This window comes from Drosophila mauritiana, chromosome 2R (genome assembly GCF_004382145.1).
Source record: "Drosophila mauritiana strain mau12 chromosome 2R, ASM438214v1, whole genome shotgun sequence".
Lineage (NCBI taxonomy): Eukaryota > Metazoa > Arthropoda > Insecta > Diptera > Drosophilidae > Drosophila > Drosophila mauritiana.
Genome location: NC_046668.1, coordinates 15,330,618 through 15,344,066, shown reverse-complemented (window position 1 = coordinate 15,344,066; position 13,449 = coordinate 15,330,618). Strand labels below are relative to the sequence as shown.

Here is a 13,449-nt window from a genome sequence, read left to right as displayed (position 1 = left end):
AATTTTTTTACCAAATCTAGACTTATTTAAATTAGATTTATATTCAGATATCTTTATTTACTTAAAAATTATTGAAATGTAATCCATTTTACCATAGTTTTTAGGCGCAGATTTCATATTTTGCAATTCTTGTGGGCTAAACTACATATAAATAAAGAACAAAAAAAAAATGTATACCCATATTTTCCTGGCAGACATAAAAGACGATAAAAAAAGTGTCTGGATTCTTTGGAAATTCTATTAGACATTGCTGGAGTTCCGCTGAAACTGCATTGATGATATACTTTTAATCTCGTTGTCCTCCATGACACCTCCATCACTGCTCTGATGGTGGTCCGCCTCTACGATGATGTCATCCAGTGTGGGTGTCTTAATTCTATTGCGTATGATGAGATCTCTGTCGGAGGGTGCTTGAAGATGGAGAGGATTTGTGGCTAGCTCGGCGGGACCATCGCCACCGCCACCACCGCCGCCCTGCAGACCCAGAGTCAAATTAACCTTGGCGTGCTGTCCAGTTGTAAGTTCGCTGCTGGGCTGTACATTTTCCAATGTCGTGGGCGGACGCAGGCGCGCAGGATCCAGCAGGGAATGCATTTTGGTCTGTTTCCTGGGCGTTCGAGCAGGCGATGCCTTACGAGAATTGTAGTTCTTTAGCTGTTTGGATCTGAAAGGTAAAAGCAAAGTTCATTGTCATTGAAAAGTTTAACAAATTGTCCACTCTAGTTGACATACGCCTCCATCAGCTTCAGCAGCAAATGATGATACGCCTCGTACTCATCCTTTCCGAACTCATTCGGATCGTGCCGAGCATGTTCGTACATATCGCAGTATTGGTGAATCATCCGCTGCCCTGCTCCGTTCAGCGTCACCGATAAAGTGGTCAGCAAAAAGGCCCTCAAGCTCTCAGGAGAATGTCGAGAGCTACCGTCCGCCCTTGCTATTTCGGATTCTAGGAGTTTCACGTCATCAACGGCCTTCATGCGGTAGTAGTAGGGTGGCAATGGTGCCTCCTGCTCCGGCTGAACGATGTACTTGTCGCCATCGTCCCACAGCAGCTTCGGCTCCTGCGTGATTTTCTGGATGCAGTCCAGGCGCCGCTCAATCTCTCTTCTTAGCGCCTTCTTGGCATCATTGCCTACAGGAACGTGGGGCCCACGACGTCCGCGCAGCTGGAAGCGCATAATCTGCCGCTTGGCAAAGATGAACAGCATCAGGCAAGTAAGTACTCCACCGCTGATTATGATGATTATCATCACGCCCGAAAGCTGTTCCATGTTGCCGCCCGCCTTGCTGGCCTTCTCCTGGAGACTCGGTGCGGCGTAGTCGCCTACCTTGTGCAGGCGCAGATGCCCATCCATGACGAGTACTCTTTAATCCGCGGATAAGAAATAATAAACAATTTTCTCAAACAAATTCTTTGTTGTTTTGGTTAGCCACCCAAAACAGCTGATTCTGAGTGTGACCGTTTAGGTTTGGAAAATACTAGGAATATATAATTATATCTTATATACCAAGTTTCAAAAACGAAGCGCCAATTTTAAACGCATAATTTTCTAATAGTTTGGAAAATGTAAACTTATGTAACAGTAAGAAAAAACAAACATTACAATTATTTCTAAAATGGTCAACAAATTTTATTTTTCACTTTTTTGTATAATATAAATGGAAATTGAAATGGGAAACCAATACTTTTGAGCGCCTCAATAATTATCAATTGAATTTTGAGAACTTGGACGATTATTTACACACTAATAATGAAATCCATGCGGATGAACAGTCTCTTTGGCAACCAGCGAGTTATATTGCTCCTTCTAATTCAATCATTTAGCTCACGTCCACGGGTAATTATTGCTGAATAGCACCGTGCCCACCAAACTATAAGTGGTGCACCATACAAAGAGAGCTCCTGCCTTCGAACGCAGCCTTAGTTGGGCCAGTGTCTTGGGCATGTGGTCAGCGGCAAACCAGTAGAAAACAGGTGTGGCCGAGGCCAGAAGGCGGGTGGACACTTGGATGTGCACGTAGAAGGTGCAGACAAGGGTGAGAAACGCAGCGTGCAGCACGAAAGGGAATATGATGTGGTCCCTTATGAGCTCCTTGTAGCCAGAGGCCTTTAGTTTTGCCCAGACCGCTTTGGCCGTGTGGTGCATGTAGTCGTAGCAGTGCCAGTGCATGAAACTCAGCATGGGCAGGGCCAGCAAGAAGTTGGGCAGCTGTTTCCACTTGTAGTATCGCAGGAAGCCCACATCCCAGTAGTGCGACTGCACGTAAGTGTAGGGGAACGGCAACGTGTACTGGCACCAGGGTGATCCTTCAGAGCCCTGGCCAGACAATAGATACTTCCGCTCCACTGCGTAGTCCACAATGTGCTGCGGATGGTTTGGCCTTATAGACGGCAGACAGTAGAGCCTGTATATGTAGAAATAGTAGGTGTGCAGTATCCCAATGGCTCCCAGAATTGTCAGCGTCATTTGTGCCAGCTGCATGCAGGTGTTGGGCTCCTTGTTCTTGAGTAGCAGGTGGCGTCCGAAGAAGTAGATCGGGTATCCCAAGGTGATTAATCCATTTGAGCGGCACACTAAACAGGCGCCTAAGGCGGTTCCCAAACGCAGAAATCGGAAGCTACCCGTCGGCTTCAAGCACTCCAGCATCAGATGAAGGCTGGAGAAGGCGAAAAATGTCTCTGAGTAGGCGGCGGTGAAGAAAATGGTGGCCGGATTAAAGCAGAAGATTAGGGCCGCATTCCAGCTCTTGTTTAGGTCGTTGAACAATACTTGGGTGAGCTGAAACAGCAGATTAGCCGACTCGCAAAAGAGCCACAGGTTCAGAACTACGGCCACCACCAGTAGAATAGATTCCTGTGATAAAGAGATCCCCATGGCCTCCACGGCCTGTGCCACATGACGCACCACAACCGGATACAGTGGATAGAAGGCCAACGTGTTTTCGTAGCTGTACAGATTCTCGGCTATATGCAGATAGTATTCTCCATCCCAGTGCCTTAATCCGCCCAAGCAGCGCTTAATAATCTTGTCTATCCAGGAGGCATTCTGATCTGGCGAAACCGGCATCCGGAATACATCTGGTTTGTGCTCTGGCAGGGCTCCGTTGGCGACCAATTGTACCAGGAGGACGATAAGGCGACTGGCTAGCGCCAGTTTAGTCACCTTCTCTGTCATTTCAGATTTCTAGGGCTTGGGTGGAGTCGATTATCATTCGGCGGGCATGTGATTCATATCAAGTCGAGGGCCTCACATACCTCACAGCTAAAACGATGTGGACGGATCTTCTGGCCTGGACACTCGTGCGGCGGGAAAATGGCAGTTTTGCTCTTCTGTTGCCTCTTGAACTCCCCTCTTTTTTGGTGACATTTACTTTGTGAAGCGGTTGTATTATTATATATTATTTTTGGGCAGAAGCCCGGAAAAGCAGAGCATGGTGTGACCAGAGGGTTTGAGAAAGCAGTAGACAATGTCGATATATTATCGATACGAAAATAATATATTTAACAAGCTGAAATAAATTAATATGTACACTTAATTCTCGTTGCACTTAAATTATTAATATTTTATACAATACAGCCTTATTATTTAATTTAAAATTAAGCAGTTAACACGTCAGCTGAATTGCAATCGACACTATTAAACAAATATCGTTAATTGCCCCACCTCTAATCGATATGGCACATAATAGTGGCGGCATTTCCTAAAAACACTGCCGCTTTTGTTTTGCAGTTGGGTTGAATTTAAGCTGAAATTTCACTCATAAATGAAGTGTCGCAATGCCGAGCAGTGCAAAAAAGTCGGACTCCGCAAGGAGCACTAGCTCGACGCCGCGAAGACCGCGAAAGCGCAAACGAGTGGAACGCCAGAGCCTGGACTCGCAGGTCGATGAGGATGCCAAGGAGATCGATCGCCGGCTACGGAAAGTCGCCAAGAAGAACTCCATCAGCGCCGAGGACATGCAAAAGGTGGTCCGGAAGGTGGTGCGCAACGATCATGTCTTGGCATTAGTCACTTTGAAGGCGGAGGACGAGCTGGCGCGAGAGAAGTTGGAGTCGGCGGAGCAGCAAAAGCGGGGTGCCATTATCATAACGGACACTCCATCTGTGCCCAAGCTTACGCGAGCCAAAGCACGGGAACTGAACTGCACGCCTGGGATCTCGCTGCCCCATCTCAATGAAACTTCCACCGACAATAATGGCATAGAGGCTCTAATACGTGAGGATTTGCACTCTGATGAGGAGGACGAGGAGTATACGTTCAAGGAGGAGGACTTTCATGTAAGTATAAACATTGAGGCAAATTGATCGTTGCTCAATAATTCTTATTATTATTTTATTATCAGTCCGATGATGATCCTAACACTACAGCATCGGATTTTGACTCCAATCCTTGCACGCCTCAAACTCCTCTTACTGCCAATGAGGAATCTCCAGTAAAGTTCTCTGATGACGGTTGTTTCAAGGTGCCGTTTGAGAAAAATTTGCAGGATAGAGAGGATCTTAGGATTGCAACCAGAACGCGCTCCAAATTTTGTTTGCAGCAAACTACCATTGAGGATTTGCAATCGGAATTCGTTCCGCCGGACGTGGAGCCTAGCGATGTGGTGGAGAACGAAATGACCGCCAACGATGCGGATTGGATGCAGTTCCTCAATGACTTTACAAAGCCATTAAGTAGGTATTATCAATGGATGCTTTTATTGTCTTCCTAACTTTGAAAACTTACAGACAATACAATCCAGGGCGACGATGATGATCCTATTAACGATCCAGAATATGTGGCCGCTGATCACTTGGAATCGGAATATGAGAACGCCGAGGAACTGCGCGATGTGAATATCTCCAAAAAAGAGTTAACTGACCTGGTCTCTGAGCTGTTTGCTGGTTTGCTGGAAGAGGGAGTCTCTCTGGAATCGATTGAATTGGAAACACCTCAAAAATTCGTTGAAAGTGCCAACGTTTCGGTGCTTCCAATTGATCAAGTATCCCGTAACATTGATTTCGATGGGCAGCATATAAATGCTAATCAGCAGGATCTACCTGTTTTTCAACCTAATCTAATGCCGCCTACTTGCGAAGGAATCAATATGGGTGTGCCTGTCCCCGTGGCTGTGCTGCAGGAGGAAACTCGTGGATCCGCTTGCAATGTGGTAAACATACCTTCTGAGGCCCTGACTGCTCCCCCAGAACTAATAGCGGTTCCAATACCTGGACAACCAAATTGCTTCCAAATCGCCAAAGTTGTTGCCAATGATTCAACTGTTGGTCTTCCATTGACTGAAGAGTCCCTGCAGAATTTTTCTAGCTTGCATCCAATGCAACCCCCCGTTGTAGATGCAAGCAATGCAGATCGTTATAAAAAACCATTTGATACGAACTTCACCTGGGAATACATCTCGGTTAGGAAACATATATACTCGGAGTATGAGGAAAAGTTTGAGAGCCTGCAAAGCGTAGAGCCAGTGAACTTCAATCATCTCGCCAAGAGCAGGGGATTTACCCAGTCTCAACATGATATGCTTCAGCAGCAGCTTCGCATTCACACGCAGTTGCTCAGTCAAAGCTATCTGCAAACCTACTCCCATCCTACGTTGTACCCCATGGCCAAGAAGCCCAAGGAAATGCTGGAAGAATTGCACAAAATGGCAACTAAAGATCCCAGTTTTAATTGCTGGAATCTGCAGGAGGCTGTTCAGCTGGTTAGAAAGTGGGAACATGATCTGTGCAGTGATGAGTTTAAGGAGGAGAACGAGAAGATGATGGACTTCATCAACAAGGAAACGGATCTGACGTAAGTTGGTGAAACTTTAAACAAAACATTCTGCTGTACAACTTTTATTTATTATTTTAGTGATGGCCACACGCGTCAAGTTCCCAGGCTGGCGCCTCGTATTATGGATCTCATGCTGGATAGCCGGGTGTTTATGTATCCTCAGTACCTACCCCGGATGGCGTTTCAACCGAAACTGACTAAAACCACCGCTTACGCACCCTCCGAATATCAGCTTATTGCCATTGGCCTGGAAAAGCACTTGGCATTAATGGTAAAAGCCAAAAGACAACTACGCAAAGGTGCAGATCCCATTCGCGTTGCCAGTAAGCGAATGATTAAGGATACGATTTGTGGAAAGAGTGCCCGCCGAATTTTCTTGAAAATCACTGAGCTACGCAACTCAAAACAGTACAATCCAGTGAAGTATTTCTTTGAACGTCGTCGAGCTCCGCCCGCTAACGCCATCCTTTGGGGATTCTCGGATGGGCTGGTGAAAACTCCGCGGGAACGACACATGGAGCTTCCCAGTGGCTGGCAATACTACATTGAGGTAAGGAATACAATAGATTATTATCGGGTACACTGTTTAACATTTAATAAGCATCAAAAAGGGGGAAAATCTCAAAGGGTTAATAAGAAGGGATTAGGAAAACTAGCTTAGTTGATGGCCAACTCGATCTCTGGGTATGAGGCGCAGCTCGGATCCGTGCTTTAGGAACACATTACCAGCAGTCTGCTGTGGGCTGATGCCTATTCCATCGTCCGTGATGATGGCACTCGTCTCCGCCGGAACCTTGAACTCCTCAGAGGCGAATTTCAGCACAGCCGTAAAGGGAGTTCCCTCCGGAACACTGAGCACCTTAAAGGGCAGCTTAGGGTCCGAAGTTAGCGTGATTTTGAAGGTTACTTTGCTCATTGTGGAATGTGCAGACGTGGTCAGTTTTGATTCTCTATGGGAGTAAACGGGTTTCCGATGATTTCCACGGGCAGAGTGTTTAAGCGCTGGTGGGAAAAGTTTAAACAATTATAAATTAGTTGGTTTGAAAACTGTTTTAAGGGGTATTTACTTTAAAAACAATAAAATATGTTGTCGCTCTTACTTTAGTGCGGTCAATATTACGATAGGCAAGGCAGCGAGTTATCGTCTGTGATGAGCAATATTTGCATAAATGTACCTATGTCCGTACCTAATTAGGTACACATGGATATAACTTTTTCTCCTGAATTTTATGAATTTTAGCTTATATTCTCATTTTGCTAGCAATTGTTGGCAGAATTATTTTACGAAATAAATCACTGCTCATCGGTGGCTAGGTACAATCGACCATAGTTATCGATATCAATATACATAGCTTGTGCCATCGCTGTGTTTATAAATTGCGGACAATTTTCAATCTAAAATTTTTCAGAAAACTTGGGATCAAAAGCGCACACGTCGCAATTTCAAAGCATCGAAAGCATCGTCGGTGGCCAGTGCTTCATATTTGGAGTTTGTACGCGAGGCGGTCGGGGAGGACCTGCTGCTGCCAGAGACTTTTGGTCAGGCTGCGGTCCCCAATGGCAGTGCTGCTGGTTCGGAACCGCCCAAGGAGAGCAAACCGAAGAAAAGGCCAGCGCAGAGGTCTCGCCCAGCGGAAAAACCTCCACAGCTCACCATCAATGTGAATTATGTTTTTGGCGGGAATACGAGCGCAGGAAACATACCCGGAGTCTCGGGGGTTTCGGTGCCCTTGGTGGCCGGCGGAAATCTGGCCGAGAACGTACTGAACATCAATCGCAGCTTATACACCGCCGCCGAGTGCAGTAGTCTACTGGCCTTGCCGCCTGCTCCTCCACCATTGGATGAAAATGCTCCGCCAGCCATCAACTTTACAGTAGACGAGTTCACTCACACTCTGAAAATCTGCGAATTGGAGGAATCCAGCGAGGCCGTACAGCCGGATCTGTTGCCTGTGCAGGATACCCCTTCCGTCGCAGGCAGAAACGCCAAAAGGGCGCGATACCAAATCTTTAAGCCAAAGGTTCAATCCGCACATAAATCGCGAAAGGGGTCAACGCCAACCCGCAGTCGATACCATATATTGCGCGAACGTTTGCGCCATAAACTAAGCCAGCGCTGTCATTCCCTAATCACCACCTATGAATCCTACCTGCGTCATCGCAGCGAAAAATATAAAGACTGCGAGTTGGTACAGGTCGTGCACAATCGTTTTTTCGCCCTCGAACTGTACACTCAACTTCTGGTCGATCTGAGGATGTTCTGCAGCAATACTAATCCTAAAACGGCAGCGCAGCCAAAGAGATCCAGGAGTGATGATGAGGCTGCAAAGCTGAGAAAAGCCAATCGCCAGGAGGAGATGCTTCGCCACATGCTCCAGCCGGACTCTACAGAAGAGAGCAATCGCAAAGATGCCAGTAAGTTTTAGTTAAATTCCAATTAATGAAATCTTATTAATTTTATTATATTGCATGTTCAGTTTTTGCTATGAATTTTTATGAAAAGGTAGAGGAGGCCTTACTGAGTGCCAATCGTCTAGATGATTGCAAAAAATTCAACAGTATTTTGCAAAACTTCGACCCCAGGCAGGAGAAAGTTTCATCTTTGTATCTGGTATGTATCATTTAAGTGACTTACTCTTATTGCATTCTAAATTTTTGGGTTTTCTTAGAAAGTGGAAGAAATTTTGCTACCAAATCATCCCGAACTGGCTGAAGTGTTCCTCAACTTTTTGCTACCTGCCGAGGCCGCTGAGATGGGAAAATTCTTTGAGCATTTTATGATATGCAATGCTACCAACTTTATCAACAAACTTAACATTTACTTCAGTAAGCAGCCAGCTCAAATAAGAAAGATTTATGCCTGCCTAAACGAATTGGCCGAAATGCCTAATGTCAGCATGAAAAAAGTTGAGAACAAAATAATGCCCTTGCTCAAGGGCAATCAATTTCTGGTCGATTGGTTTGTGCAACAATTCCCCCAGGGAAAGCCACCAAAGAGGTAAGAGTGTTAAACAAAATACTCGAGATTGATTTAATATAACATTTTCTTTTATTTCCAGAATCCTTTCTCCTGTAGAGACCATAAATCTGCATGACGTTCAAAACAATACAACGGGAGAATATACGGAAACTATTCAAGAGTTTACAGATGTACCTACGCCAAGTAAACCTGGTTGTCACTTAAAGTATATCAATGGTCGCATATTTTATGGTGCCAAAATCCAATTGCCAGCCAAACTGTCTTTTATGGCTGCCAGTATTTACAATGAACAATCTTATGACGCGCCACCCGTCTCCAGTGACTCGCTAAACTGCGCCCATGGTATTCGAGCGCAGGGAGAAAAACTTCTTAGTATGGCTGCCAATACAGATAGCGACGATGGCGCGGATCGGAGTGAGGAAGATGATGCCAGCCGCGCTTTGATTATTGATACCACGGGTGATGAGCAGAACAGCTGCTCATCTATCGAGATGTGCGATGAGGCAGGCTTAAGAGCGCATGCAATCAGATTGAACCCCGGCTTGTACAGCAACTCAAGCTTTACCAATGCATCGACCAGTACGCCCAATGTGGGCAACTCTCACCAATCCCATCATCCGCACGCCAAAAAAACAGCCATAAACTTTGGTGAACTATCCCCACGCAAGCAATCAGCATTTAACAATTCGGGATTGAGTCCCTTATCGGCGGCCACCAACAGTTCTCCTCAAGTCGACAAACGAAAGTCACCTACTAAGAAGATCCGATCTCCTCTTAATCAAACTCAGAGCAGACAACGTGCCAATAATCAGCCAATGGTCGTTATCCATGAGTCTCAGCCTTCATCTTCGCCAGCCATTGAGTGTGCAAAGCGCTTGCGCACACTGATCGATCAGGAGAGCGTGCGGGATGCAGCAGATACAAAGGCGGGCATTCGAATTATTGCGCAAGCCAAGCATCAACCTCCAAACCAATGCAGCTCTGAAGATATTACGAAAATCGAGGTCGACAGCCTGGATGAAAGTACCGAGAATATGCCTTTCTCTACAGATCTCAGAATGGACATAGATCAATCGGAGGAGGAGCTGGAGCCACTGCAATTAAGTGCTGGCAACACACCACAGCACGTGATCACAACACAATTCGATAGCGATGAGGACTGCAAGCTGGATGTTGTGGCCACGCTGGCGAACTGTACCACCACAGAAGGTAGATCGGAATCAACATCGGCATTAACTGCCAGCACATTGCACCCTGATAGTTCTGGTAGTTCCCACTCGGCACCTTGGACTCGTGAAGAGGACAAAGTAATCCTGATCGAAATGAAAATAGGGGCACGGGATCGAGAGCAGCTCATTCGGCGTATGCGCGCCAAGCTAAAGAATCGCAGTATAGAAGAACTACGTAGTAGGCATCAGTTTCTTATGGACTTTCTGTCCAAATTGCAGGGAAAGTGAGGTTTCTATAAGATGTTCTTTTTTGTATTATAATCCAATCTGAAATAGGATACTAATAATAACTGTATATAAACGAAATGGTTTATCCCATTAGCTATAAACAATAGTTTTTGAAGGCAATTCTTTGTTGTACTGATTACCTATTTAAGCATACAAAAATTCCCTTCAGAATACTTAGTTTTATTATTAAACATTTGAATATTTTGAAATCTACTTTACGTTGAAATTGACTATTAATAGATATATTGAAACTATGAATTTAATATTTTGGTGTCCAGCTAGATGATAAGAAGGACGCATTGTTTGAATTTTATTATTCTATTCTATAGTTTTGGTTAACGAGCACATTGTTTTCCATTTTCTTAAAGACTGTAAATATATGAAAATGTTTTAAGAATTTTTAAGATGTATCTGATATTATCAATCCACCTTGTGTGGGAACTTCAAACGTATTCGCATTTGAGAACTTAAACAAACCTGGAATTGTTCCTTTGAGAAGTACGACGTAAGGCTAAAATATGAATGCTCCGGAACTCTCGTTGGATGAACCGCAATACGCATCCTTCTTTTGCATCCTGGGAGCCGTGTGCGCCATTGTCTTTTCAACATTGGGAGCCGCCTATGGAACAGCGAAGGCTTCTGTGGGAATCTCTTCGATGTCCATCAAGCATCCGCAGCTGATCATGAAGGCGATTGTTCCAGTGGTCATGGCTGGCATTATAGCCATTTATGGACTGGTGATTGCGGTCCTGCTTGCTGGATCCCTTAGCAGCCCCTATAGCGCCTACAAGGGTTTCCTAAACCTCAGTGCTGGACTGGCGGTGGGAGTCTCTGGGATGGGAGCTGGTATTGCTATTGGCGTGGTGGGTGAAGCTGGAGTCCGTGCATCTGCCCAGCAGCCAAAACTCTTTGTGGCCATCATTCTAATATTGATATTTGCCGAGGTCTTGGGTCTGTATGGTCTCATAGTGGCCATTTATTTGTTTTCCAAGTAATGAGAGTTAATAAAGAAAAACTGGTTTGAAACATTCTGTTCTGTCTGTTAATGGTTAATCATTTGTCAAACTTCAAACTATTTGCTCAGCTGCAAGACCCTTTTTCGGAGTCAGCTTCGTTCTATCTTTTAGTAGAATAGTTACCATTTGGGATTCACAGGGTTAACATCAACCTGAAGATGTATCTTCATCAGTTCTTTGTATTCAGTTTAGTCTGCAGTATTGTTCTAGTTCAAGTTCAGACTCAACAGAATGCTACGAGCAACGCAACCAATATCCATGGGAATAATACTAGAAGACACGTCATGGTACGAAAATTGCACGCTGATGAGAAGCAGGGTGAAGGAATGATGAGTATAGTGATACACAAGATTCAATCCGGGCACTCCTACTACAAGGTGTTTGATGGCGATGAGGAGGCAGCACGTGGATTCACCAATAAGATATGGAACCGTTTGTTTAATCGCTATAGCACAATGCGCATATAAATTATTAGTCTTAATTCTAGTTACGTATGCGGAATAAGTTAGCTTAAGTTATAATTATAAAGCTAGAATTGAATATGGATTCCTCGTCGGGTGTGGAATCCTTTGTGTGCAGGCAGGCGCTAGATCTGGTGTAGAAAACCTCCGACTCATGGTGGCTCTGACTTCCATCGTCCTGCTCGGAATCCTTCATGGTGAATGTACCCACTGCCGTCTTGCAATGGCCATTGATCTTGCAGCTGGAGTCACTGGCCCAACTTTCGCAACCGCACGGCAATGCCTCATCTGGTGGCAGATGTTGTGGAGTCACACTGCTCACCACCCGCTCCTCCGCCGTGGCCTTCTGCCTTCTCTTGTCCTGGCAGCGTCTCCATGTCCTTTTTACAGCCCGGAAACAACACAAACCGAAGCACACATCGGAGGTTCCCTTGAGGCACAGGAAAAACTCCGGCATAAACGACGGATTGATCACGGCGTAGACAACTATGTTTAGGGACAACTGCAGTGCATTCAATGTTATGCAGATCACCTCCAGCTGCTCAATGAAGGAGTCATCCACCTTGTTGGTATCACCACCGAATAAAAGATTTAACGAGCTCTTTCTGGACGTCATGTGTGCGGGAAGTTCGCCAAAGAGGTACAATGTAATCACAATCACTATGCTGATGGTCAACTTCATTTGGTGCTGCAAAGAGAGGGATTTAATGTTTATGCGTATAGATAAAATAAAATATAAATATATAAATTACGTTTTCCAGTCGTATTTATGTTTATTGTATACCTGATATCGCTTGGCAGTGGTGCGGCTATTAGCAGCGGGGTTGTTAGCCTGGCATATTCGACTTTGCTTCGTCCACTTCCGGAAGGCTATAATAATGGCTCCATTGCCGATGAGCAGGAAAATGGCTGGCAGAAGGGCCAACAAGGCGAAGGTGAACCAGTTTAGAACTTTATAAAAACTGCGGCCAAAAGAAAAACTCCATGAGAACATATGCCCACTTACTCCCATTCCAGTTAAACTCACTTCGTGTAGTAGAATTCTGTGACGTGACAAGTTCCCGAGTCGCTCACGTAGAAGACGAAAAAGTATGGCAAATTGACCACGATGGATATGCCTATTGCCACAACGATGATGCATCGAGCCACCTTTCGGCGACAAAATCGCGGGGCTCCGTTGTTCCTTTTAAAACTGGACAGATAGATGAATCTATCCAGGCTCAGACACGCTAGAATCAGATTCGCTCCGCCAGTGCTGATGCCAAAGAGTGGCGTTTGCCACTGATAGTCGTAGGTAATCCATGTGGGACTGCTGTAGAAATAGCTCCTGGACAGAGCAGTCATTGTGATGAGCAGGCACGAGATGCAGTCCATCCACGAAAGGGCCGCCAGGTAACTGAAGGCCGATGGCGTCATCTTGGGACGCATGAATACCACGGCGTTGATAAAGTTCGTACACAGTCCAAAGGCGGACAAGGTGGGCACGGCCAGTCCGTAGAGCACAAAGAGTACAACCGTGGGCTTCCGTCTCTGGAAGATGCACTCGTCGCTATGCTGCATTCCGTGCTCCTGGCCGATTACCCAGCCGGATTCTGAGCTGGTGAAATTGCCGGCGTACATGACAGATTGGATGATTCGATGACTGGCCATGTTGTTCACTGACTGACTGACTGGGTGAAGAGGAGGATTTGGCAGCGACTGCTGGACACGTCTATCTAATTGTTGCAAATTCACGATAAGATTATCTAGCGCTAACGG

The 13,449-nt window shown here is 45.5% G+C and overlaps 7 protein-coding genes across 8 annotated transcripts; 3 read left to right on the top strand and 4 right to left on the bottom strand.

Annotated features, from left to right (window-relative positions):
* Window positions 1-142: 142 nt before the first annotated feature.
* On the bottom strand, window positions 143-1,454 carry LOC117137239 (uncharacterized protein C1orf43 homolog). Its single transcript, XM_033298600.1, has 2 exons — window positions 733-1,454; window positions 143-664 (listed from the first exon to the last, which is right to left on the bottom strand). Exons 1-2 carry the CDS (start codon window positions 1,356-1,358, stop codon window positions 241-243), a joined length of 1,050 nt encoding a protein of 349 aa, XP_033154491.1. The 5' UTR covers window positions 1,359-1,454; the 3' UTR covers window positions 143-240.
* A 177-nt stretch (window positions 1,455-1,631) lies between these two features.
* Window positions 1,632-3,461, bottom strand: LOC117137387 (GPI mannosyltransferase 2). Its single transcript, XM_033298803.1, has 2 exons — window positions 3,260-3,461; window positions 1,632-3,194 (listed from the first exon to the last, which is right to left on the bottom strand). The coding sequence occupies exon 2, from the start codon at window positions 3,177-3,179 to the stop codon at window positions 1,830-1,832; it is 1,350 nt and encodes a 449-aa protein (XP_033154694.1). The 5' UTR covers window positions 3,180-3,194; window positions 3,260-3,461; the 3' UTR covers window positions 1,632-1,829.
* A 320-nt stretch (window positions 3,462-3,781) lies between these two features.
* LOC117135925 lies at window positions 3,782-10,568 on the top strand. Its single transcript, XM_033296493.1, has 8 exons — window positions 3,782-4,282; window positions 4,348-4,678; window positions 4,733-5,795; window positions 5,856-6,327; window positions 7,187-8,192; window positions 8,255-8,388; window positions 8,447-8,775; window positions 8,837-10,568. The coding sequence occupies exons 1-8, from the start codon at window positions 3,782-3,784 to the stop codon at window positions 10,212-10,214; spliced, it is 5,214 nt and encodes a 1,737-aa protein (XP_033152384.1). The 3' UTR covers window positions 10,215-10,568.
* Window positions 6,348-6,972, bottom strand: LOC117135927 (ubiquitin-fold modifier 1). Of its 2 annotated transcripts, none has more exons than XM_033296496.1 (2): window positions 6,878-6,972; window positions 6,348-6,779 (listed from the first exon to the last, which is right to left on the bottom strand). In XM_033296496.1, exon 2 carries the CDS (start codon window positions 6,691-6,693, stop codon window positions 6,430-6,432), a length of 264 nt encoding a protein of 87 aa, XP_033152387.1. In that variant the 5' UTR covers window positions 6,694-6,779; window positions 6,878-6,972; the 3' UTR covers window positions 6,348-6,429. The 2 variants fall into 2 exon arrangements, with proteins under 2 accessions (XP_033152387.1, XP_033152386.1); XM_033296495.1 differs by having other exon boundaries at window positions 6,845-6,926.
* A 97-nt stretch (window positions 10,569-10,665) lies between the features above and the next one.
* Window positions 10,666-11,228, top strand: LOC117135926 (V-type proton ATPase 16 kDa proteolipid subunit). Its single transcript, XM_033296494.1, has one exon. It carries the CDS (start codon window positions 10,733-10,735, stop codon window positions 11,207-11,209), a length of 477 nt encoding a protein of 158 aa, XP_033152385.1. The 5' UTR covers window positions 10,666-10,732; the 3' UTR covers window positions 11,210-11,228.
* A 160-nt stretch (window positions 11,229-11,388) lies between these two features.
* LOC117137136 lies at window positions 11,389-11,726 on the top strand. The gene has a single exon (XM_033298436.1). It carries the CDS (start codon window positions 11,389-11,391, stop codon window positions 11,695-11,697), a length of 309 nt encoding a protein of 102 aa, XP_033154327.1. The 3' UTR covers window positions 11,698-11,726.
* Window positions 11,694-13,347, bottom strand: LOC117137135. The gene is made up of 3 exons (XM_033298435.1): window positions 12,719-13,347; window positions 12,476-12,653; window positions 11,694-12,379 (listed from the first exon to the last, which is right to left on the bottom strand). The coding sequence occupies exons 1-3, from the start codon at window positions 13,339-13,341 to the stop codon at window positions 11,741-11,743; spliced, it is 1,440 nt and encodes a 479-aa protein (XP_033154326.1). The 5' UTR covers window positions 13,342-13,347; the 3' UTR covers window positions 11,694-11,740.
* Window positions 13,348-13,449: the final 102 nt, after the last annotated feature.

Bases quoted from the DNA above. Each gene is read 5' to 3' on its own strand.
- LOC117135927 (XM_033296496.1), bottom strand. From the start codon at position 6,693: ATGAGCAAAGTAACCTTCAAAATCACGCTAACTTCGGACCCTAAGCTG.
- LOC117137239 (XM_033298600.1), bottom strand. From the start codon at position 1,358: ATGGATGGGCATCTGCGCCTGCACAAGGTAGGCGACTACGCCGCACCG. The intron at 665-732 runs GTATGTCAACTA...TTTACCTTTCAG, and splicing joins CTGCTGAAGCTGATGGAGGC to ATCCAAACAGCTAAAGAACT.
- LOC117137136 (XM_033298436.1), top strand. From the start codon at position 11,389: ATGTATCTTCATCAGTTCTTTGTATTCAGTTTAGTCTGCAGTATTGTT.
- LOC117135925 (XM_033296493.1), top strand. From the start codon at position 3,782: ATGCCGAGCAGTGCAAAAAAGTCGGACTCCGCAAGGAGCACTAGCTCG. The intron at 8,389-8,446 runs GTATGTATCATT...GGGTTTTCTTAG, and splicing joins AAGTTTCATCTTTGTATCTG to AAAGTGGAAGAAATTTTGCT. The intron at 8,776-8,836 runs GTAAGAGTGTTA...TTTTATTTCCAG, and splicing joins CAGGGAAAGCCACCAAAGAG to AATCCTTTCTCCTGTAGAGA.
- LOC117137135 (XM_033298435.1), bottom strand. From the start codon at position 13,341: ATGGCCAGTCATCGAATCATCCAATCTGTCATGTACGCCGGCAATTTC. The intron at 12,654-12,718 runs GTGAGTTTAACT...TTTTGGCCGCAG, and splicing joins ACAGAATTCTACTACACGAA to TTTTTATAAAGTTCTAAACT. The intron at 12,380-12,475 runs GTATACAATAAA...CTCTCTTTGCAG, and splicing joins CCACTGCCAAGCGATATCAG to CACCAAATGAAGTTGACCAT.
- LOC117137387 (XM_033298803.1), bottom strand. From the start codon at position 3,179: ATGACAGAGAAGGTGACTAAACTGGCGCTAGCCAGTCGCCTTATCGTC.
- LOC117135926 (XM_033296494.1), top strand. From the start codon at position 10,733: ATGAATGCTCCGGAACTCTCGTTGGATGAACCGCAATACGCATCCTTC.